Raw genomic sequence first — 26,658 nt, forward strand, 5'->3', positions numbered from 1 at the left:
TTTTATAAGGTCTTTGAAGCACCCACGGCTACTATTTTTATTTAGAATTTGTCAAGACTTTATTCTTTGGTGTAAATGTGTAATATGTTAATATAAATCAAAGTATCTTTCATATACATATATGTACAGTATGCAGATATATACAACAAATTTCAAACTCCGAGGGGTACTTAAAGGGAACCTGTCACCGGGATTTTGTGTATAGAGATGAGGACATGGGCTGCTAGATAGCCGCTAGCACATCCGCAATACCCAGTCCCCATAGCTCTGTGTGCTTTTATTGTGTAAAAAAAACTGATTTGATACATATGCAAATTAACCTGAGATGAGTCCTGTATGTGAGATGAGTCAGGGACAGGACTCATCTCATGTTAATTTGCATATGTATCAAATCGTTTTTTTTACACAATAAAAGCACAGAGAGCTATGGGGACTGGGTATTGTGTATGTGCTAGCGGCCATCTAGCAACCCATGTCCTCAGCTCTATACCCCAAATCCTGGTGACAGGTTCCCTTTAAGCCCCTCCACCCCAAACAGTAAAGGAGTGAAAGTATAAAGGGAGCAGTCTATCGGTCAGCGGCACAATACTGCATAAAGTATATCCTGATTTCTCAACACTGTTAAAAAAATGACACAACATTTTGGAACGCGGTAAGGTCACAACAGTAATATGGCACAGACAAGATTGAGACAGTGGTGCACAAAATAGTTTTGTCTGTAGAATATACAGTTTTAATACGAAATGACGTAAAGTGCGATTACTGTTGTGCAGTCATATAAGGCAGGGTGAGACTGGGTGAAGTCCAGAGATCAAGTATTAGAAGGATGTGGATTTACAGAATGGGGTGCCGTAGACTTTAGAGGGAAGGATAGTTATCAGGGCATCAGTTCTCAGGCATCCAAGTGCGTCAAGTAAACAAATGTCTTCAAACAACAACAGGTCCTTGGTCCCATGGTATAAAATACAAAGGATATTTCTTCAAATCTCATTTCATCTAGTCAAAATGTATATTAATGCAAGCAGGCACCAATAAGGCATAGGAATATTCATAAACAAAGATACTGAATTTATGGACGTTCCAGAACTCATTTTCTGGCTCCCCTCCATTGAACCTTCAGGTCTTAAGATTGAGGAGGAACATTTGACCAGCGGCACTTGGTATGACGTTGCTCTTTTTTCAGGCCTATCTGGGCTTGAGCCATCACTGGGTCTTTGGCCATTATAAAGCAAATATCTTCCTTGTGAATCTTGTTCCATCCTGAAGAGCTCATATTCAGTGTGAGGAAGCCTTATTCCTAAAGCTATGCAACCATTGGTGTGTGTGACATCTTGCTCCACCCCAACTTTCCATGATTTCTCTGTTCCACACTCATTTCCATTGAAAACATTTAGTAGAGAAGCTGTAGCATAGTCCATTGGAGTCACCTTCATGTGATTTACTGTGAAATAAAAAAAAAAAAGGAATCAAATTACAAAAACTTTATATGCTTCCTATAAATAATATGCTTACATATACTATACATTGAGTTACATAATAGGAAATAAGAATAACTCCAGCCATAGCAACTGGTATGGGGCCCCTAGGCAAAAAGAACCCACTAAGGTGCAACAATGCTGTCCCTTTCTGTGGGGAAATACACCGAGCTAGCTTTCTAATGTCTACCTCTCCTATGTACGTCCTTCTTTGTGAAGATCTACAGAAGTATTTGATTGTACTATATATTCTTTAGTAAGGGAATGTGTCATATATTAATTTGAGTTGCATTGGCTAGATTAAAGGGAACCTGTGACCAGGATTTTGGGAATAGAGCTGAGGACATGGGCTGCTAGATGGCCGCTAGCACATCCGCAATACCCAGTCCCCATAGCTCTGTGTGCTTTTATTATGTCAAAAAATGATTTGATAGATATGCAAATTAATCTTAGATGAGTCCTGTCTCTGAGATGAGTCCAGCGTGAAGGAGCCCAGCACCGCCCTGCATCCTCAGAATCTCCTCCTTGCTCCCCGACGTCACAAAGCTAGAGTGCCGTAATCTTGCGACCTATCCTTAGCATTGGTCATCAATATCAGATCGGCGGTGGTCTAATCCTCTGCACCTCCGCTGATCAGTTGTTTGAAGGGGTTGTGGCACTGTGCAAGCGCTGCACTGTTTACTTGCACACCGTCTCCCTTGTAGCAGCAGTGCAGTGTATTCCCACCAGTGTGTTTAGTCTTTTGTAGCCATTTATTTTATATGTATAAAACTTCCCCTGGGGGCGCCCATATTGGAGAAGCACTTCGGGGGTCATTTATTAAGACCGGTATTTTAGACGCCGGTATTAATAACCCCTATATCTAGCAGTGGATCCACCAAAGTTATGAAGAGGCGCATAACTTCAGCACATCCAGCGCCAGTCTAAATGTAAGTCAGCTTCCTTGCTGGCTTACATTTAGACCATTTTCTATGCCTAAAATTTGGACCATTGTCTACGCCACACCCACTTTTTAGACTTGGCGTGAGCAGAGAAAAGTTGCAGATTGCAGCACAACTAACCGCTGCGTCGCAATCTGCACTAAAAATACGCCTAATATAGGCGTATTTCTGGATCATAAATGACCCCTTGGTTCCTGTATTCTCTGTTACGACAAGGCAGCAGGGTTTGTTTGCTTTATGGCAGCTGACACAAATGGGAGATAATTGACAGAAATATCATAGATTCTGGCAATCTTCAGGAAGCAATGGAGTACACTGTAGGTCTCTCCCCCAGAGAAAAGGGAGTAACACGGCATCTGCATACAAAGCCTTACCTGTCCTTATAGTGGTGCTACCCAGCCTTATCTAGGCCTCCAGCAGTACTAAAGAGCTTTAATTAAAGGGGGGGATGGGTGCAGTGGCAAATTATTGATGACCTATCCTTAGCATTGGTCATCAATATCAGATCGGCGGTGGTCTAATTCTCGGCACCTCTGCTGATCAGTTGTTTGAAGGGGTTGTGGCACTGTGCAAGCGCTGCACTGTTTACCTGCACACCGTCTACCTTGTAGCAGCAGTGCAGTGAAGTTCCAACTGCTCATATCACTGAAGCGGTTCAGAGTAGTAGTTGTAGTTACACTGCACCACCATTACAGTGGAGAATGATCGGGAATAAACATTAGTCATTTCCAATCATTGCCCCTTATAAAAGCATCCATAATGACTAGAGGAATATTTCAATTTTTTTGGTCAAGATAGTAATATAAAGAATAAAAAAGAATAAAAAAGCATGTAAGAATATGGTGCAGATTTATGAAACCTGTTTAAAAGAAAAACCTTCTTTGTTGCTCATAGAAATCAATCACAATGCAGCATTCATTTTTCAAGAGCACTATGAAGAATGAAAGTTATACTGTATTTGACTGCTGTGGACAACAAGGACTACCTTTATGTGCTTTTATAGATATGAAGGATCTCTACTTTTCATCACTTTGTTAGAGGCCCTATGAACTCCTTATGTCCTGCTCCGTGTTTCTTTTTCTGTTTTCTCATATAATAAAAACTATAAATATAAACCTATAAAAACAACGATGTCGATGGTTTACTTACCTTTGAAGACAAATTCGGTTCCTCCCATGATCTTAGTTGAATGCATGCCTCTGCTGTAGCGGCCCTTGGCATAGATAGTGAATGTAGGATGCTTGCATATTGGGTCTGAGTAGTGATAGTAATAACCTTCCCATGTATGATTTTTGTCATGAAATTTAAAGTGTCTGGTGAGAAATAAGACTTCTGGACGCACTTCACAGCGCTGGCTCACCCATTCTCCATTAAGCCCAATAGTCAGGTCTGCCTTGGGAGGTAATATTGGAGGATGATGCTCATCCGACCGGAAGATGATTCTACAGGCAATGCAGGACTGGTCATGGTTCTGAAACATAAGCAGGAATAGATGATGTTAGATACTATCCAATGCTTCATCTTCTTTAAGAAAATTCCTGGTGGGATCAAATTTTTTCAATATAAAGGGCAGAACAGGTTCTAATAATAACCATTAATGTCCATTTACATAGGGCAATTTCAGTCCCAATGAGCGTCAATTAATTAATGCCACTTGACATATGAGAGTTTGCTTGTTTATTAGGTGATCAGTGGCATATTTACATGGGCTAGTTATGAAAATGAGCGTTCATACAAACCTTAGCCCTATCATCTTTAGACATAAAATGACCCTTACTCACATGACCAATCCACCACCATTGGCGTTCCGATGCTTCCAGAGTTCCCACTGGTTTCCAGTTCTTGGTCCCAGCTCTACATGCAGGAAATGTCTGGAGATGCCTAGTCAGTCAATCACTGTCTGTAGCGGGTCACTGCTGTGGTCAGTGATTGACTAAGTAGGCATCTACTGCCATTTCTCCTGTGTCATGTCGGGTCCAGTAAGTGAAGACTAGTGGAGACCCGTTAGATTGGCAGAGGTGGAGGATTGGTGAAGTAATGCTTATTTTTTTTATCTTTACCCCATTCTGACTATATATATATATATATATTTTTTTTTATTTTTTTTTTTATCCATCTGGACAACCCCTTTAACAATCAAAATACTGTTTGTATAAAAAATTGTAGAAACTACTGGTTATCAGTTTAAGGACACTAACTAATCCTTCCCATGTCATAACTACATATATACTGTAGATACAAGATAATGAAACAAAATTTCTCTACATAGCGATATTTTTCTGGAGCTCAATAATGTGGCTACGTCGATGGGAATTTACATAGTTATTTAACTGATAGGGTTCAAAAAAGACAGAGGTCCATCAAGTCCAACCTATAATCTTACAGTTTAGATCCAGAGGAAGGCAAGAAAAAAAGCCTGTGAGGTGTTGACCTCATATTAATGGCGAAAATTCCTTCCAGACTCCAAAGATGGCACTCAGAATTAATCTCTGGATAAACATGCCATCTCCTGAAATCTAGGCCTTGAGGAGAGATTCCATTACTTACTAGTTTATTTGTAATTTCTCTTACAGGATTAGATTGCTTTCTCATTATACTAAGGATTCTAGAAGACAAATGCATGCAGAGTCCCTGAATGGTGCCACACAGAGTCCATATGGGCACTGGGGTAGCATGGGTTGTCAACACCCATGGCAAGCCAAGTATTGTTCCCCACTAACCTGGAACATGTAATCGCTGGGTCCATTAACTTTCTCCATTCACCGCATAGCACTCAATGAGTGCTATGCAGCGAGAAATGGAAAAGGCAGAAGCAGTAATAAACCTCTACTGTGTTGTCTCTGACAGCCTGTGACCCAACCTGCTAGATTGCAGGAGCTTTAATCCTTTGCTTTACTTGGCCATGCCTCTATGTAAACCATCAATACAAGAAAGGAAATAAAGGTGGAAGACAAACATTTTTAATCACTTGGTCAGTGACATACATTACCCTTCCCAACAGAAATCCATGCCACAATAAAGCACAAAATACCTCCCAGCGACATCCTATATGACTGTGTAGCATATAACACCCAGCAGTGCCAAATAAACACTACAATGCAGCATAAACTCCCACCCAACAGCACCAAATAAACACATCATTAAGTACAAAATATCCAGCATTATTGTCTCCTGACCAGCCATGCACCTTGGCAGCAGTATTGTTCTCTGACAATCCCTCTCTCAGTGGTTTCAGTATTGTCCCCTGATAGCCCCTCCAACACTGGCGGCAGTATGGTCCCCTGACTACCCATCCCCAAGGCACCAGTATTGTTTTCTGATAATCCCTGCCCCATTGGCAGCAGTATTCTCCAGATATGTCTAACATCTCTTGGGGACTTGCAGGAAAGGAGCGGTGAGGTTGGAGGGAGAGCGTTTCTCCTGCAGTTTTTATATATACAGGGGATGAAGAACCTTTGATAATGTCATCACAGGTCCTACACCTGCACCCTCCTAACCTTGGAACTACACTTTTGTGAGTGCAGTTCCTTTACTCCTAGAGGGTTCAAGACCTGTGAAGATGTCATCACAGATCCTTTAGCTTGCTAAGCCTCCGAACTGCACTAGTAATGCAGGGTTCCCATAATCAGTTCAGTTTTTGTTCAGTAATGTCAGGCAGACCCCTCACACCGGGAATCTGCCCCAGATTCCTAGTCTGGGCCTGGGTATTGTCTTGACAGTGCCCTGGTGGCTGGGCAACCCCAGCAGTTTTGCACTTGGGGCAACCGTCCCTCTTCGCCCCCTATGCTATGCCACTGCATATGCAGTATGGACCCCTAGACATTCCTTGAGGCACCATGTCCTTTCTAGAAGCATTGCTTCTGTGTCAGAGCATGCCATCATTTTTTTCTCACCTATTCTGTATGATTCCATGAGAAAAATTTGATATTTCTGGGCTTCTGTACTATGAAGATTTCATAAAGGAAAGATCTGTATTTTTATAATTCTTAAAAATTTAAAGTTACAACTATTATGTAAATCAATAAAGCAAAATTTTAATATAACATCACATTCTGTAGTCATATTCTAAAGAAAAAACGCAACAGCATGGTTAAGCTTTGTGTTGCCAGATACTGCAGCTTGGCATGTGCTTGCCAGGGCACTTCAGTGCTGAGGAGGTTAAGATTAAGGAAAAGACTGTGTTTGATGTTATATCAAAGCCCTCTTTGATCTTGATTAGAATATTGTGCTGCTTTCCATAAAGGAAATGTTTGTCTGCAAGATCTGTATCACCCTAAGTTGTCACACGTAGCGTTTTTCTAGTCCTTTGTGAATGGCAAGAGACAAAAATGTTTAAAAATGCATTACATATGTATTAGTCACAAATACAGTATTACTACTAATATTACAAATAATTACTATAACTCATGATAAACATTGCTCAATTACTTAACCTGCACAGAGCTAATTATTTAAGATATAACTAATGAATAGTATTGGTGATAAACACTTTCTGAAGTTACATACGTCCTATTTATGAACATTATTAAGGGATAAGTTATCATTAGATCATAACAGAGCTTTTATTGTTAAACTATGTGGCAAACTAGATCAATGCGAGATTTCTCCGACATCTAAAGGTTGGAAAACATTTCTTGCCATTTTGTGTATTCGGTTGTGATGCAGTCCCTATATGATTGCAAACTACAAACAAAATCAGTGTGTGATTTGAATCTACACCATGAACACACATGATCCTGCAGAGCAGCTGTATACAAAAGCAATAGCATATTTTAAATCAACATTCCATTTTGTTTAATTATTTTATTTTTTATCATTACACAAATTTGGCTCAAAAGTGGACGTAGCTTTTATTTAAGAAAATGTATCTAATTTCCTTTATGGAATTTGCTTCTGGACCAAATATGTGTGAAAATATCAATGTTTACCAATATCAAAATTTCTCTTACCCTATTTTTCATCTTCTCTAGACCCTCTCTAACCCAATATGGGCCAAATACACTGCCTGTCCAAAAAAATAAGTTGCCACCTGGATTTAACTAAGCAAATAGTTATGAGCCTCCTATTGGATAATTACTGCATGGGCGATTATCTTTCAGCTGGCAATAAGTTATTTAACCCCAACTGGTGCAATGAGTTGCTTCTCATTTCTTAAACAACCATGTCGAAAGACACATCTATTGGTCGTGGAAAAGATGTTAATCTGTTTGAGAAAGGTCAAATCATTGGCATGCATCAAGCAGAGAAAACATCTAAGGAGATTGCAGAAACTACTAAAATTGGATTAAGAACTGTCCAACGTATTATTAAAAACTGGAAGGATAGTGGGGACCCATCATATTTCAGGAAGAAATGTGGTGGGGAAAAAAATCCTGAACTCAGGGCTATGTTTAATAGTGAAAGTAAGAGCATTTCCACACGCAGAATGCGAAGGGAACTTCAATGTAGCCGTAAGAAAACAACTAATTAGTGAGGCAAACCAGAAAAAAATACTTCAATTTGCTAGGGAGCATAAGGATTGGACTCTTTAGCAATGGAAGAAGGTCATGTGGTCTGTGATGAGTCCAGATTTACCCTGTTCCAGAGTGATGGGCACATCAGGGTAAGAAGAGAGGCAGATGAAGTGATGCACCCATCATGCCTAGTGCCTACTGTACAAGCCTGTGGGGGCAGTGCTATGATCTGGGGTTGCTGCAGTTGGTCAGGTCTAGGTTCAGCAACAGTATGTGCTCCAAGAATGAGGTCAGCTGACTACCTGAACATACTGAATGACCAGGTTATTCCATCGATGGAATTTTTCTTCCCTGATGGCACGGGCATAGTCCAAGATGACAATGCCAGGATTCATCGGGCTCAAATTGTGAAGGAGTGGTTCAGGGAGCATGAGACATCATTTTCACATGGATTGGCCACCACAGAGTCCAGACCTTAACCCCATTGAGATTCTTTGGGATGTGCTGGAGAAGGCTTTGCGTAGCAGTCAGACTCTACCATCATCAATGCAAGATCTTGGTGAAAAATTAATGCAACACTGGATGGAAATAAATCTTGTGACATTTCAGAAGCTTATCGAAATCAAAGCTAAAGGCGGTTTAACTAAATATTAGAGTGTGTGACCTTTTTTTTTTTTTGGGTGGCGACTTTTTTTTGGGACAGGCAGTGTATTTACATCAGAGAGAGACGTGTCTTATTCCTACATAAATACCTGCGAATACTTCCTAGTATATGATCAGAGGTTGTCGTCATATGACAACCCGTTCAAGCAATACCCAAGTTATAATACCTATCTAAATGAATGGAAACAGAATGAGGCAGCCAGGTTATGACCACACTACCCTATGTGCAGCACTGCTTGACTGAAGATGTTTGCTCTGGACAAAACGTGATATAAATTGTTGCACAGTAATCCAGTTAAACGGTCAGCTCTGTATCTGTTTGCTTGGTTTGCTTCTAGCAGTTCAAAAATGTCTTTGTATGGCTAGTGGAAAATGGCATAGCTTCGGCAAAAGCGGATAATATAAATACAATTTAAATAAAGATGTGCCAATATTAGGGCTTTTGATGTTGGGTAATGAGAATAGTATCTCAGAGGATATCCTGTATCCTTCAAAAACAGTTGGAGGAAGACAATTGTTTTGACACATTGGTGGGCCCTGTGCAAACGGTTCATGATTGCGACCCCATCTGGCCAGTATACTGTATTTCAATATACCTAAAAAAAACAACTATGAAATAGTGTATTGAATACCAGCTCCTGTAAATACATACATGTAGATCACATGTTGCAGGGAAATGTATGGAGCAGGCTCAGGAACAGATTGGGATCAAGTGTCAAATCTGTAATCCATTTTTGAATAAAAATAAAAAAAGTAAAATCTCAGTCCCTCTCCTTTTTCCCATTTATCACATTAATAAAAATCTAAACAATAATAAGAAAAACGACATAATTGGTATCTTTGCATCCATAAAGGTCCAAACAATTTAAATACCACATTGCTTATTCACAATGGTGTAAAAAAACAACTAAGAAACAATTAGATAATTGCAGCTTTTTGGACCATCTTACCTCCCAAAAGTGGAATTAAAAGTAAACAAAAACTTGTATATACCCCAAAATGCTACCAATATAAACTATAGGTTGCCCAATAAATATCAAGCCCCCGCACAGCTCTATCGATGGGAAAAAAAAGCTATGGGTGTCAGAATATGCCAAACCCCAAATTAATTTTTTATTTTTTTATTTTATAAAAGTAATACAACATCAGCTATATAACTTTTGTATTGCTGTAATTGTACTAACCTGCAGAATAATAGTAATTTGTACTGAGTGAGTGCCATAAAAAATTGTAAAAGTATACAGAATTGCAGACCCCTGAATACATTGCAGACCCCCCAAATCAGCCCCTCTAAACAAATATAGACACCAACTAGCCCAACTAAATACATAAATACCCTCTAAATAAATAGAGACTTCCTAAAACAAATACAAAACCCTAGATCACACCCCTGACACTTACACAGTGGCTCACCCTCTCCTTTTCTGTGGGGCTTTGCAACTCTGCACAGATCTGGTCATGTGACCTTATCTAGCAGTTCCTTCAAAAGTAATGAAACCTAGGTCCTCGCCCTAGCCAGAGTAGGGGGAAAAGCAGCGCAAGCGCAGAAGTGTTCTATGCGCGCTTGCGCTATTCATGCTGAAGTTTGGCCCTCCCACCGCTTGTCACGTCACGACTTGTGTCCACTGCCTCGGAGAGAGGCATGCCGGGATAACTAGTCGTGACGTCAGCACGAGAAATGCTTCCTGGATGAGGAAGATCACGTGACCACTATCTGAAACGGTGGCCAGAGATAAGATCGGCACAGCAAGTAAATTGGTAAGTAGCAGGGCATGGCTGGGAGAGTGAATGGAACATAAAATAGTGAAAGTGTAGAACCCCTTTAATATTGTGCCAAGTGTCATATTTCGCTCCATAATATATAATGCCACATTTTAACTTTCTTATTCATGAATATTGCTGAAGAAATTTCTAAATCTAATTCACGAATATGGCTTTTCTGTTTATGATCCAGAATCTGATAGCAGAAAATATACTTCATAAAAGGAAAAAAACAAGTTTAATGTTTCTTTTTTTGCTTTGAAAGGGGCACTTCAATGCAACATACAAGTTATCTTGGCCTGAAAGGTTCCTGTTGTAACGAGCAAGGACTGTACATTCATTAAAAAGTGAAGAGCTGTGAACCCAACTGACTTCCACATTGCTAAGAGCACAGAGATGAAACAGAACTATTTATATCCTGAACATAAAAGAAGGCCTCTACTATTATAGGGATTTCAGTCAATTTATAAAAAAAAATGAGAGGGGGAAAAAAACGAGTGGGAAGTAAAGAGGTAAAGTATGCTTAGGTCATAAGGACTGTACAGAATGCATGCAAAATCCCAACTGAGTTCAGAAAATGAACAGGTTATGATTATTTTTCACTCCAATTGCTCCATAATGCACACAGTGAAGTCATAGTACAGGGGTATTGTGCACAGTGATGTCACAGAACAGGGAAAAATCCTACAGTGATGTCCCAGTATAAGGAAAATCCTCTCAGCAAAGCTACAGATCATGTATCATGTAAACAGGGAGATTTTAGTAGTGTATTAATACACATAGTAATATCAGGAATAATGTAGCCAGCCAATTCACACAGTGATGTCACAGCACAAAGATAATGAAAACAGTGATGTCATGGTAGAGGGATTAACCCCTCAACAAAGTTACCAGGACCGGAATTATGCAAACAGTGATGTCACACAGTACAGGGATGATGCACACAGTCATAACAGAATGTAGGACTAGTACCGGAATAATGTCCTGCCCTGACTTTCATTGACTTACATTCACTGTTTCATACTCCATTTCATCCATAAATGCATTCCACCTGAGTGGAGGTGGCCCACGCCTGACTTGCTGGGTCACATATAGTTACACCAGATCAGTTATCCATGGTTCTGCATAAGCTGACTTAACTTGAAGAAATAATCTGGCCAAGTCTAATGATCCCCCCCCCCCCCCAACTAGAGTGCGCTTGTGCAAGACCAGGAGGATGTTGAGAGCAGATGGCAGACAAATAGAGAAATGGTGGGTGGCAGTAACCTATGGCTGACGTCTGCAGGGGCGTATTGGCCATAGACCCTACAGGGAAATTTCCCGGTGGGTTGATGCCCAGAGGGCCAACTAAACCCTCATCTTGGCCAAAAGTCAGGTACATAAAGATCTTCTAATTAATTAATTTAGGCAGTATTTTGGGCTGCACTGTGGTATCTGGTTCTGCTGAGGCAGTATTTTGTGCTCCACTGTAATATCTAGGGCCACTTTTAGGTTTTTTCCAGGGCCACTTTAAGTTCCCAGTCCACCCCTGGATGTCTGGGTTGTAGTTGTTTTTTTTTTTTTAGGTACATAGGAGGTAAAATGGATGACAATGTCAAGGACCTTGCATATATTGAAGGTTAACACTTAAAGGGGTGGGCCACTCTATACACCCTTGTATTTCCACCTTCCTCTGCAATACCCTCCCTCTCCTTGATTAACAGGGTCTGTATGTGTAAATGCAAACATTCCCAGTATCTGTCCCGGACTTTACCTAGACTTTTTCTCTCCAGAGCCCTAGTACTAAATCTTGGCTTTGTCTGAATGGGTGCATGTGTGAAAACAGCAGTAAATGTCCCACAAAATCACAGTGGCCCATGCCTAAAATTCCCGCCCCTTGCCTAGGGACCAGGAACTTTTCCTCTGTAGTGAGAACGCACCCAAGATGGAACATCTCCGGGGTGATAGCTACATGTGTGAAAGACCAACTCTGGTAAATCTCCAGACCCTGATATTTCTGAAAGATTCCGGAGTTTAGGTGTGAAAATATGCAAATGTGCAGGCTCTTAGGGAAACCAGGAGGCTCCAAAATGTCTTAGCAAGCAGAGGTGTGGAAATTAGCAGGCACTTTGGATAGTTAAAGTAACTCCATGGGTCAACCATAACAGTCAGTGTTGAGGTTGATTTATATTTAGTAATTATAAAAAGACAAGAAATAAAATAATACAGCTTGAGAAGTGAATTTATCACCTAGAAGTCAGAACAGGACGGCAGAAATCTGGAGTGTGGCCAGTTTTCCTGAAGGCTGATTTTGTGGTTATGGCAGGGTTCCAGATAATGGCAGACCTGGACCTTTCATTATCTGAAGCCACAAGTGAAGCCACAAGCAAGTGTAGTATTAGATACCTCTGATCATTCCCTGGTGCAGCAATCTAAATGTTTAGTCTTTTTGAGTGCTTGTTTTTTTTATTTCCTCCACTGATTATTTTTTCCACATATAATATTAGTATTTTAGAAAGGCAAACTGTGCACCTCTCTTTGTATTACTCCATATCATGTTCAAATTATACTAGGCGGAACTTAAAGGGGTATTACCAACACACAGTTATGGCATATCCACACAATATGCCATAAATGTCTGATAGATACAGATCGCACCTTAGGGTGCCACACCTATCTCCAAGTCGAGGATCCCCGACCCCCATCAGATGGCCTCTGTGATTCACAGATATCTACATAGTTAATACGGTTGAAGGTTAATACGGTTGAAAAAAGACATAATTCCATCAAGTTCAACCAAGATCTTCAATCTATCTATTCATTCCTAAGGGAATTCCAAAAACAGATGAACAAGCCTGTGAATATGCCATGAAATATCCAAGAGGAAAAATCCAAACCTTTCAAGAGCTTAAAGGGGTTGCCTGGACCACAATAAGTAGGGTTAATTAAAGACAAGACAGGGTGCCACACCTATCTCTAGGTAGAGGATCCTCGACCCCCATCAGATGGCCTCTGTGATTCACAGATACTGTATCTCTCCATTCATTTCTATGGGAATTCCAAAAACAGATGAACAAGCCTGTGAATATGCCATAAATATCTAAGATGAGAAATGAAAACCCTTTGAGAGCTTAAAGGGGTTGCCTTGGACCACAATAAGTAGGGTTAATTCATTTTAATTTGTATAGCCCTTTCAGTTTTTAATATAGTTTATTTACCTTCGTGGTCTGTTTTTGATCACATGACCTATAGACAAAACAAAAGAATCCATCTACCGACGTCACATCTACTGCTCTCCTGTATTGCAGCCTGGCGCTCCTTGACTGGGGGAAGGACACGAGCGCTAAAAACAGACTGCCAATGCACATTAGTAAGATGGTGATGTACTGGAAAACTCTCCGGACCAAAAGACAGAAGAGAACAGCAGTGGACATGATGTCAGCAGGAGGACCATCTTGTTGAGTGGACAAAATCATGTGACTGGATTTCCTATCTACAGATACAGACCACAAAGATAAATAAAGTATATTGGAAACTGAAAGGGATATATAAGTTAAAATGAATGAAGCCAACTTATTGTGGCCTGGACAAACCCTTTAAGGAAAAATGAATGTATCTGAATATCCCTACTAATATTAGTGTCCTGGTATTAAATTTGGTCCATGAAGAGCAACAATTAGATTAAATTAAAGAAGATCACTGGTAGAGAAGGCTATGTCTTATCTGTCATCTTGTGCTGTCTTGTCTTTAAATTGGTTGTCTCACGATAACCCTGACTGTATGTCCTATTGGGGCAAATGGCTGCCATAGAATGGGAATCCTTTGTTTTCTCATTCTATTATATGTGGACTATCCATGCAAAAATTATATTTCTTGAGCATTAAAGAAGTCAGACCTGTGGTGATCAGCAAATTGCAAGGCACAAGAAAGTAACTTACAGTTCATGGGTGTTAATGCTAAATTTGTAACAGTGTCCCCATCTACCGTACCATGTACCAGTGTCCCTATTTACAATATACCATACCAGTATCTTCTTTAAAGGTAAAAGGTCCTTTGAGGCCCAGATGTGACTATGACCACATATAGCTACAACCACGACCAAACTGTATTTTTAAGTCATAAGCACCATGTTTGCAACTTTTAAAATACCACTGGTGACATATGTTGTTACCAGTGGCGTTTTTACGCTCTTCTCGGCACTTTCCATAAAAGGGTCATGGTGAGGGTGAGGCCAGCGGTTCCGACACATTTATCTTCATTTCTGGCACAAATGAAGACAAAAATTGAAGGAACCTGCGAGTTGGCACATTGACTGCTGTAGGATGAGCAGGAGACTGCTACAGGAGATGGTGCACGGACTGCCGGATTTATTGGGAGGTTTTGAAGACCAGCATTTGATAAATCATCCCCTATAGGCTCTAGAACCAGTTACCAGTTGGGGATGTGTCCCTGCACAGTCTGACACTGGCAGCGCTGATTGGATAGTGTCAGACTGAGCAGGGACCCCCCCCCCCCCCCCCAAAGTGATAACACCCATCTGGACCTTTATTACAAACGGCTATCAATTCAGAATTAACTTCTAGCAGGAATAATAAAGGAATGGTACAACATAGAGTCATAGGAATAGATGCTCCAGAATTGTTATTACAAGGGGATACTAGCAGGCATGTCAGAAGTGGTTACATGTCCTCTTCAAAGGAAGTCAAAATTATAGGAGGCCATATACTTTTTATTTAGGCCTGTATTACACCAACAGATTATCTGACAGATTTTCTGACCAATCAGATGGCCAACTCCACACACAGATCTTTTGTTATACACACCAACTATTGGTCTGATTGGACAGCTATTGGTCAGATAATCTGTTGGTCTAATACAGGCCTAAGGGAGGACAAACCTGATGATTTCAGCAGGACTAACTATCTAATGTGTATCTGATGTTCTGCTAATGTTTGTTCAGCCTATGTTAGGCTTAAAAAGAATGAAGCTTGTTGAATTTCAGCCTGTCCAATGCTTTGTACTCAAGGACAATAAGCGGCTACCTTGGTGTCTGGCAGTGACTAAAGGCTGTATTACACAGTGGCAGCCGATTGCTGGGAGGGAAGAGTTCCCTCCCAGCAACCGCCTGCTCGCCGTGCAGCAATCTCCTCCACAGCATGGGGAGGAGCGATCACTAGGCCATCGCTAGTCCCCATGCTGTATAGTGGTTTGCCGGCGGCAGATCTTTATTAGACACCACAACCTGCTGTCTGCAAATGATAATTTTTTAACATGTGAAAAGATTTGGTTTGCTCGTTCCTCGGGGAATCAGCAGCAGTATTACACTGCCAGATGATCGCTAACGAGCGTTCATGTAAACGCTCGTTAGCGACTATCTGCCAAAAAATCAGGCAGTGTAATACAGGATTTACTCCTGATTCCCTGTTCAGAACACATGCATGCTCAGCCAAAACAGACATTGAATGTGCATGGCCACCTTGTCTCATCTCAGACGATGGAAGCATATCGCTAGGATATGTCCCTATTGTCTTATAGGTGCGGGTCCCACAGCTGGCTCGGCTATTTCCGTCTGCCCCATAGAAATTAAGAAGAGCGAACCACATCTATTAGACAATGGGGGCATATCCTAGCGCTATTCCCCCATAGTCTGAGATGGGAATACCCCTTTAAGTAACAAAAGGTCTGTAGTTCCCAATATAAATGGGTGATATATTCTATATAAGTGAATGGGAGCAGTGGCCGGTCATGCGTGGTGCGCTCCGATTCACTTCTATGAGGAGAGTGCTTGGTGGTGGCCGGACCGGAGTCCTCCAGCCGCCACTTTGCGGGGTTCCGTTGTAGGTGCGGGTACCACCTAGTGATATGCCCCCATTGTCTGAGATGAGATAACCCCTGTAAGCGTTTTTCATATAAGGATTAATTACCTTGGAATTTTGCAGAGCTGGCTGATAGCTGGATGGTCTGTAATACATTCTATGGGTGATGTCCGTGTGAACATCTCCAAGGAATAGTTCCTCCACTAGGTGATCCAGGTTATGATGTAAGTACTGCTTTTCCACACGGATAAGTTGAAGTTCATGCATTGCAAAATTGAGAGCCTCTAAACATTTGAAACTATTGTCTTCTTTCCATAGATCATAACTAACATCCGTTTTCCAGGGCTTGTCTGCAGGTATGATGCCAGGACATGTTTGGTTCACCAACCATGTTAGGTTCTCAGCCACGCTTTCACTGTGAGGTATTATTTGCACATGATGAAGTTGGTAATCGGCCTCGGTCCCACCACGGACAATCCATGATGCCTGGCGAAGACGGATCTTTCCACGAATAACCATAGTGTAGGTGGGATTTGTACAGTGGTTGCCTCCATAATAGAACTGATATGCTTTGAATGTATTATTGTTATAAAACTTGTAGGATCTTGTGATGAATTCAGGTCCGGATCGAACTTCACATCTAAAAAGTGTTGAAACAATTTATAGTTAATAGTTTTTTTATTCACTTTTTAAAAGAGGACCTAAACTTTTGCTAAAGCCACAGAGGTGCAGCATCTCTTCTCATAGCACTCTGCACCTTCGGGTTTTATGAGCTCTGCTTGGCTTTTCCAGTGTGTAGAATACAAATCCTGTATACTTTCTATGGATCTGTACTGTGCAGGCTGAAAGAAGGGACAATAAAAACCCAAAGATGCAGAGAGTTCTGAGAAGCGCTGCTGCACCCTCATGGTTTCAGCAAAGGTTTACAAGTAGGTCCCCTTTAAATGTATCTTTATAATTCATATAAATGGATAAATGGTATGATTACATTTTTCTCTAATATTAGTCAAAGTTGCAAATGTGTCCCATAGACATAGCCACCAGATGTACATTTGACAGACTATATAATAGATGAAAATTATGAATAATAAAGCTGTCCAAAACAAGCAATTACTGCTAGACAAAAAGTGGTTCAGCCAGTTCTTACTAAGCAGATCCACCAATTTCACGGCTGAACATGCACCAGGTTTCTGCGGACTGAGGAAGGGTGAACAGAATGTTGGCTCATCATTAGGATGGACAATAGTAGACAACTGGATACCAGTTTCCAACACGGCTCATCCAACCCTCAATAACACATACTCAAATGGATCTCTCAGTACATTGTTTGCAGTTGGCGTTGAAAAGTTGCACGTGTACGATGAGCATATACGTATGGAACATAGATTTGTTCAGCATTTACCTTAATAAACTGAAATTAGGTTTGGTAACAGCTTAACATCTAACACATGTTTTCAAAGCAAAGTTACAATTTAAAATTTTCACAATAATACAATACAATCTGCTAATAATTCTTCTAATTCTCAAAAAAACACACAAAAAAAACAAAAAAAAAACAGGCCTACAAACCCTTTAAAGGAGTTGTGTCATCTCAGACAATGGGGGCATATTGCTAGGATATGTCCCCATTGCCTGATAGGTGCGGGTCCCACCTCTCGTAAATGGAGCCTTGAAAGTCACAGGAGCCCTCCATTCATTTCTATGGGGCTGCTGAAAAATAGCAGAGAGCTGGCTCGGCTATTTCCGTCAGCCCGATAGAAATTATTGGGAGCAGGCCGCATTATCAGACAATGGGGGCATATCCTAGTGATATTCCCCTATTGTCTGAGATGGGAATACCCCTTTAAGTAGCAAAAGCTCTGTAGTTCCCAATATAAATGGGGGATATATTCCATTGCACAATGCAATTACACTGGTTGCCTCCACTTGCAGGGCTGCCTAGGGGGTGAGGGGCAAGTGCTCACTACACTGCTCTACAATAGATAGTAATGATGGGATCCTGCCTATGATATGCCATTGTGGCTGAGCAGCCTGACAGGAAAGCTCACCAATATGTAGTGTATACAAGTGCCAGAGCGTAGTGTAATGAGATCCCACCCCTCATCCCCCAATGCAGCTCTGCAAGTAGAGGCTACCAGTCCTGCTCACATTCTAGGACTGGTTGCTGGTGGCCATTTTAAATCATTCCTGGAGTACCACTTTAATATGAAAACTGAATAGAGCTGAACTGCAATATCAGAAAAATCCCATAGACATAAATAGTGCTGTTTCTGGGAAAAAAGCGACCCCTTTTTTTCCCTAATACTGCTAAACCTCTTCAAGTAACCAATTATTAACAATTTTTCTCTTCCCTGTAATCCAGCAGCGGTGGCCGTTCTTGTACAATATAGGAAAAAACACTGGCCTCTCTGGTGGCCGGGACAGCGGGAGTGCTCACCAGCCGATCCTTTTTCCTACAGTGTGTAAGTACAGCCACTGCTGCTGGATTGTAGGGTGGTCGTGGAAACCATGGAAACAAGCAGTGTATAATGTGATGAAAAAATGAATCAAGCCGGCAAACGAGGCAATATGGAGAATCCCAATACATTAGTAAGTGCCTTGTATTAACTTGCTCTACATGATAAATGCCATTTGCTGAAGTGAGAAAACCCCTTTAGTTCACCTTCTGAGAGGTCCTAAAAAGAGAAACCTTGTATTTTACTGTGAGTCTCTGTCTGGGCTTTGAAGTTTCCCTATTGTTATATTTTGTCTTGCTGAACCCAAGCTTTTTTTCCCCCCTCAAACATGAACACAATCCCATATTCTTCTATGGAACCACAACATCCAAGTGTTTCTCTAATCCGCTCTGAATGGTATGTCAATTGTGGGGAATGCAGATTTTAATGAAAGCTCAGATGCATTAATAGCCACAAAGTATAATAGGGTGCGTTCTGCATTCCAAGGCTCTCCAAGAACCCCCCTCTGACAACAAAATTAAAACATGTGAGTTACAGCCTCATAAGGAATGAATGTACTTGAATCTAAATATAAATGTAAAAAGCCAGCAATGGTTTGCCAAGTACTTTTAGGGCCAGACAGCAAGGAAACTCTCTATAGACAGGTTTCCCCTAGTGCGTCCTATGCCAGACCACAAGGAAACAGAAGACAGCTTGTTGTGGCTGAAAGCTCCACCACTTCATGAGTGGACACAGGAATCTTCAAACCAGAGCAAGTGCTGAGGCGGTGTAATGTTTTTAATTTGGTGGTTGAACTGCAGACAAGGCAGGTTAACATTTTGACAGTGACGGTCTACAGGGTTCCTTGTTTTCGGGTGGTGATGTCATGTGTCTAAACAGGTTAAATGTTACAAACCACCGAGCAACTTCACAGAATGTTTTAGAGGAGCAGTAATACATGAACAGAAATGTGATCATGAAAACTCATCGACAATTTACACATGGAGGACGTTTTTAGGATTTTTTTTTCTACGGCTGTGCTACGCATGGTGCTTGGAAGTATCCATGTCTCAAAACATCCCCACATGTGAATATCCACTAATAATCGCAACTTTTGTGAATTCTGATATGTTTTTTTAAATGCATCGGGATTTTGAGGGGCACTTACAGAAATCAGCAGAGAGGGCCTTGGCCAGTAGCTGATGGTAAGCTACATGAAGTATGTGAGGCCGCATGACAGTCCAACCAGAGATCATCAGAACCTACTAAATTGTGCATTTTTAGAGGACTGACAGGAGTGGAGCTTGTAATATTCATAAGGAATTATTTTAATTTATAATACATTTTATTTAAGAGGAATATAATGCCCTATAGTGCTAAATGTATCAATAAATATCATTCTATAACCAATGCATTTTAAGAAGCCCTCTCTTATAAAGATAGACTCATTGACATAAAAAAATAATGCTCCCAGATATAAAAATCTGTGTCATGGCAGGGCTTCCAACTGGCATTTTTCAGCAGGATATTGCTTGCCCACGCACACCAAGGGTTGCGTACTTCCTTGGCCTGCCTGATCACCAGATTTATCTCATATCTAGCTTCGGCAACCTATCTGTATGCAGGTTCTACAAGCCCAGCTGGGACATCTGTGGGAAAATGTGCTGCCTGAGGCAAAAACTGAAACGGCACCCTCCATGCCAAATTCTTGACCTAATCCCTTCCCTTCAGCCAGAGGTGTAATTTGACCAGCAAGCACTTTTTATAATACCGGTGTCTTCTTATGTGGCACAAGGGTCTTTGGGCCCCCTGAGGCTCCTGGGCCCGGTAGCGACTGCTACCTCTGCACCCCCTATAGCTACACCTCTGTCTTGTATCCAGGCTAGAGGTGACCCAACAGGATACTAGAGCCTCCTGTCAATTGTACAGAACTGTACAATAAATTTAGGTGAATTTCACAGTAACGTTAAAACCATTCGCAAAGCTGTTCCAGCAGAGGAACAGCCTGCTGGAGTTCATCATATCGCCGAAAATGGCCAGAGCAGTGCCAGCCCCCTTTGACTGGAATGGAAAACAGCAAGGATCCACCCTGTTTCCGGTATTAGTGTCGGGATTCAGCTGGACAAAAACTGGTGCTTGCACTATTTTCTGTCCGGCCGAATCCTGGCATTCATGCCGGAAACAGGTTGGATCCCCACCGGGTCTCATTATAGTCAATGGGGCCTGGTAGTGCTCAGGCCATTTCTGGATATGCTGGATATGATGAAGTCCGTCAGGCTGTTCCTCTGCTGGAACAGGTTGGCGGATGGTTTTAACGCTGGTATGAAACTAGCCTTATTCTTTCACTCTATTTTTGTAATCAAATTAAATATATCATCATTACATTCACATATAGAAAGTTTTATTTCCTGCCTTATTTATGTAGATTGAAAATTAAGAATGCAAAGCACAGGAAAACATGTTCAAAACTATTTTTTCATAAAAAAGAAAAAAACATAAAAAAACTGATAAAACATAGACCCCAGTGGCCATTTCTTGGGTGACCTGAGGAGAGGGAAGAGATTATTATTATTTTTTTTTAAAGACTCACACAGAATGCTCTGGGAATTGTGTTTTTTCTGGTATTTTTCTCATAGACCTCTGTATAGGACTTTAAAAACTGCAGAAAAAACTGTAAACATGTTAAACATGTCACAAAAATGTTTACAACTATTTAAACACTGAAAAATAGTGTGTGTGAAGGTGTCCTAAGTTAACCAGAATTTTTGGTTCCAAAAAATGCAAGAGTTTTCATGTGCTGATCATAGCAATCTATGACTACTATGAGTAATAGCTGTATACCATGTTGGGAGTATTACTATAGATTGACCAAGACCTGAGAGGTTTTATCTTATCTGATCTATTTTGTAATGGACAAAAAAAAAAAGGTCAATGAGATTAATGTCTTTACCCTGTAGAAACCCATTGTCCCTCGATGTGTGGAGGCATCTGCACTGTGACTCGGGCTCCATTGTGCAAGTGTTTCAGCATATGGTGACACTGTGACTCTTTGTAAGTCCTCCATGCCGTTTTCTCCAGGGATCTGGGATGCAACCTACTGTCACTTAATAGTATATTGGAGCCGTCACCTGAGAAAATACAAGGGAGATGGTTTCAGTGAATCATGCAATAAATATCCATTTCTGTAAAGTTACATTTCCACAAGCAGTTCTTCAAACTATTGCATCAACCCATTGGAATGATGCATAATTAATAAGCAAAATCTGTGTCAGGACATGTGGGAATATGTCTAATGTAAGTAGCTGCTATAATGTGATGGTGATTGAAGTGAAGATAAAATCGAATAAACTTTGGGGGAGACTTATCAGGACTGGCGTTTCTAAAGCCAGTCTTGATCTTGAGTGCGACAGCATAAGATGTGCCAAAATTATTAAGAGGGGCTTGTGACGTAGCTCGGCTGCTCTCTGTGCCAGAACCTTAAAGCTATGCTAGTTAGTAGCTGGTGTTGGTTTCAGGCACCAGAAAAGTCGCACAAGTAATGGTAGATGTGTCAGGCAACTTAGGCCCAACCCCTTCCTGCCCATGCCCCGCCCACTCTTAACAAAAGTAGTGAGTGTGGTGAAGAAGGGGCAGAAATTCATAAACTTTTGCATAAAACTGAGCTTGCATAAAATTTTGCAGCTGCTGCAGGGCATATAATAAATCTTGCCCATTGGTTAAGTCATAAATTCTGATATCTATAAAGAATTATTATCTATTACTTTTTAACCATTGGAACTAGTTTCTTGGGTTTGTTTAAGGATGGCCTTATACATATAAGATATTGACCAAATACTCTGTCCCACCCCTGCCAAGTATGCGTGTGTCCAGAACCAGAAGAGGGGAGCTGGTTGGCCTGCAGGAATGGGAGAGAGGGGTAAGGATCAGGTAGATGGATTTCAACTACTCAGTCCTATTGCCAGAGGTGTCTGGCAGTGGCTTCCTCCTCTCTCTCCATTCTGGACACATCCATGCTCGGCTGTCCTAACCATGCATGTGTATGGAATGGTCATCACGATAAATAGCTGTCAACTGAAAGAGCCAACAGCTATCTAATGTGTATGGCCAACTTCAATATTCAATAATCTGTCATGGCTTGATGTTCGACAGCCCATTCACAATAATTTGTCTGTGATCAAAGGAATAAATATCATTTATAATAGAACAGACATATAAAATGAACAACAGATCCATCAACAGCAGCTTGATGACAGATTCTAGGAAGCAATGGGGAGGTGGAACTTCACTTCATATACTAAACCTAAAGCGGTATAATCCATTATTGAATGTAAGGCAATTTATTGATGAAAGAAATCAGCAAATGTGGTGGCATTTTCGGCCTCATGTGATGTTTCCTTCATGTCTACAGTACTGAATACAGCCTGACCATGTCCATGAACGAGCAGACATAATTTGTAGCTTCAAATAAGACTGCGCTAACCTGTATTCATGCAAACAAGCAACAGTCTTTTAATGCCATAAAATGAAAAGGTCCATTGTTTTCAAGAGGAAACCATCCCAAGAAAACAAACATGAAAGTGGCAGCTAGGAAATCAGTTTCATGTGGTTCAAAGCTGCACCATTTCACATTACACAAGAATGTGCCCTAATTACCAGACACACATTTCCAACGTAGCCACTTGTATTGAGGAATTGGAGCTCAGCACTGTAATTAGGATCAGTCTATAAAAGTAGATGACCACCACTGGCGTGTTATTGAAGTATTGAAAGGCTTTAATGGGTTTTTCTCAGGGTAGGTCATCAATATCCGATCAGTACAGCACCCAACACCCCCAATGATCAGCTGTTTGAAGAAGCCGTGGCACCCTGTTGAGAGCTGTGGCCTCCTCGCAACTTAACAAGCACTACGGCTGTCCTTGGTATCGCAGCTTAGCCCTATTCACTGGAATGGGACTGAGCTGTTCCTAGGCCACAGGATGCATGAATGTAATGTCACAGGCCAAGGATGAGGCCCCGGTGCTCACTGGAGTGTGATGGCCTCTTCAAACAGCTGATTGGCAAGGGTGCCTGGAGTCGGACCCCCCACTGATGAGATACTGATTACCTATCCTGAGAATATATCATCAGTATTAAACACTCAGAAAACCCCTTTAGGGTGCCATAAACATGAGCTAAAATTTCTCAACCATCGTTAACATGGACAATCTTAATTGGCCAGGTTGAAAAATTTTGCCCATGGTCAGCGGAAACTGCATGTGTATAGCTTGATCGGCTTAATTTGTCTGATCACTTTCTATTTTTAACCAGCTTGTTTAGTCTCCCCGGTTGCTGGTGGGATAGTGTGCATGAACGAACCCGATGGGCAACTTGGCTGGCTTAATGACTTCAACAAATGGCATTTATCATGTAGACAAAGTTAATACTAATGTACTGTGATTGTCCATATTGCTTTCTTTGCTGGCTTGATTCATTTTTCCATCACATTATACACTGCTTGTATACAGGGGTTATGATCAACCTGTAATCCAGCAGCGGTGGCTGTGCTTGCACACTACAGGAAAAAGCACTGTCCTCTCCAGCCACCTCGTGTCTCTCTTGCAGCGGTGGTCCTAACCCCTGGAAAAGAGCAGTATACTGTATCATGCCATGGAAAAATAAATCCAGCCAGCAAAGGAAGCAATATGAGTAATCACATCAGTACATTAGTAATTGCCTTATATAAACTTTCTCTACATGATAAATACCATTTGCTGAAGTGAGACAAATTATCCTGGAAAAGGTAATAATGACATGGAATATGCTATGCGGTCTGTTAGACCAAAAATCCCTTTAGGGGTCTCCAACTAATAATAAAATTATTATGTCTTTATTTAGTCCATTTAAAATATACACTCAATAAGGAAACTCTTAGGCTACTTTCACACTAGTGTTGTTTAAATCCGGCGTTCAATTCCGACACCGGAACTGCCCGCCGGATCCGAAAAACGTGTGAAAACGGATTACATTTGAATCCTGATCACTTTTTTCGGGTTTAACATGCAAAACCCGGATCCGGTTTGACTGAACACACGGCGCCGGATACGGCGTTAATGCAAATCAATGGGAAAAAGACCGGATCCGGCGTTCAGTCAAAGTGTTCAGGATTTTTGGCCGGAGGTAAAAATACAACATGCTACGGTTTTCTGAAAAGCCTGATCAGTCAAAAAGACTGAACTGAAGACATCCTGATGCATCCTGAACGGATTACTCTCCATTCAGAATGCATTAGGATAAAACTGATCAGTTCTTTTCCGGATTTGAGCCCCTAGGACGGAACTCAGCGCCGGAAAAGAAAAACGCTAGTGTGAAAGTACCCTTAATATTAAAATTATCACGGTACAGTGAGATATCAAATTTAACTCTTGTCTGCTGATGGTTGCTAATAGCAACTCACGGAACTTATCCAATACAGCCCTTATTTGATGTATTTGTACCTATCATGGGTGTGCTTATCTCCTACTGGCTCCTGCTGACTCTGTCCTCTATGAGGATTGATATTAACTCAATATTGGATAAGCTGACTACTTGTCCTCCATCATGCTCACTGTCTTAACCTGATCGTAGCCGCTCCTAATACTCCTAAGTATCTCTCACTGACCACTGTCTAAAACATAGGCGCTAGACTAATACACCCCTCCCGACATGTTTCGGCACTTGCGTGGCTTCGTCAGGGGAAGTGGGGTATAGGCGTGCGCGCGCTCTTTGTGACCTCTATTTGTATGCCACTAGTTCCCGCCCATCTCACGTCTGTGCCCTATGAGTGCTCTGCTGCCCTTTACTCACATACTTCTTACCCTATCAAATACGAGCGCGTCATCTTACGCATATACTCTGCACTCGTTGCTGTTTGACCCGTCGCAGGTAGGTCAGGTGTTGTTGTTTCCTCCCATCCACATGACGTGAACTGTCATTCATTCACCGCCAGTCATCTAGTTCATCCCATACACTCTGCCGTTCATCTGGTGTACATCGTAATATTGAATCGCTAACAGTAAAATCTACGGTCAGTCACCAGGTTCCACAGTACTTTTTTTTTTTATTATGAGTAATACTTTAATAACTCTCATCAAGATATATTAATCCATCCTACTGCCAATCCCATGTTACTATGCAGAGATTACTGTAGATTCTATTATCATTTTAATCACAGAGATATATACATTACAATCTTTCAGCGATTCACCTAATCCTATATTGCTTTTTGTTGCCATTGGGTCAGCAATTCTGTGGCAAGTAAAATATTAGCCAGATCAGCATTGGGCTGATTGACTTTTTGGAAGGGTGGCTAGTAATTTCCCAAACACTGCTACCTGCGTGCTACTTATAGGGCCCATTCTACTTAATAGGGCATGGGTTATGAAGTCTGTGAGATTTAGAAACAAAATTGCACAGAAATTATATATGCACTATTATTAGGCTGATAATGTGCCGGATGGGGGGTACTTTCCTCGCAGATATAAGAAGGTCTACTATCATCCCTTATTGTCTAGTCTTGTAACAATAGTGATTTTCTTTCGTTAATTATGCTTATTTTATGTTAAATGAAGGCCGTATAGGAGAAGCCTTCATTGAGGCCTTTTGGACTCAGGGTCTGTAATCTATGTATCCATTTAGCTTCTTCCTGCAGTAGCTTCTGATCTAAATTGCCACTCCTTGGTCCCAAATTAATCTTGGTCAGTCCCCAAAATTTTAGGACTTTAAAATTACCACAGTGGGCATACGTAATATGCCTATAAAGTGACGTGTCTTTTTCTGTGTTGATAGCGCTGATATGGCCTGATATCCTCCGTCTTAATTCCTGTGTGGTTTTGCCCACATATTATTGCTGCGGCAATTAAAAAATTCCCTTATCATGTATTCATGTCCATCTATTGGATTTTTGAATTTCTTCACTCTAGGTACATATTTGCACAATGTGAAATTGCCACACGGAAAGGAACCCAAAATGATGGATTTTAACCAATTTTTACTTGTTTCTCTTTTGGGAAGAAAACTATGGACAAGCTTATCCCTAAGACTTTGTCCCCTTCTATATGTAACACTCGGGTATGTCGACAGGACCGTGCTCAGTTCTTCATCGCTGGTAAGTATCTTCC

At 41.1% G+C, this 26,658-nt stretch overlaps 1 protein-coding gene and 1 long non-coding RNA gene across 3 annotated transcripts in view; one reads left to right on the top strand and one right to left on the bottom strand.

Annotated features, from left to right (window-relative positions):
• Positions 1-521: 521 nt before the first annotated feature.
• Positions 522-26,658, bottom strand: part of APCDD1 (APC down-regulated 1) — a 142,093-nt gene continuing 115,956 nt past the window's right edge. For both annotated transcript variants that reach the window (XM_040432205.1, XM_040432204.1), the window contains exons 2-5: positions 21,474-21,651; positions 16,197-16,728; positions 3,566-3,887; positions 522-1,441 (exon numbers count right to left, since the gene is read on the bottom strand). In XM_040432205.1, coding sequence (XP_040288139.1) covers positions 993-1,441; positions 3,566-3,887; positions 16,197-16,728; positions 21,474-21,553 — 1,383 coding nt within the window. In that variant the 5' untranslated portion in view covers positions 21,554-21,651 and the 3' untranslated portion in view covers positions 522-992. The remainder of the gene's footprint in view (positions 1,442-3,565; positions 3,888-16,196; positions 16,729-21,473; positions 21,652-26,658) is intronic.
• LOC121001237 lies at positions 10,129-16,521 on the top strand. Its single transcript, XR_005779010.1, has 3 exons — positions 10,129-10,290; positions 16,212-16,312; positions 16,407-16,521. It is a non-coding gene; the product is annotated as an uncharacterized LOC121001237 (long non-coding RNA).

This window comes from Bufo bufo, chromosome 5 (assembly GCF_905171765.1).
Source record: "Bufo bufo chromosome 5, aBufBuf1.1, whole genome shotgun sequence".
NCBI lineage: Eukaryota > Metazoa > Chordata > Amphibia > Anura > Bufonidae > Bufo > Bufo bufo.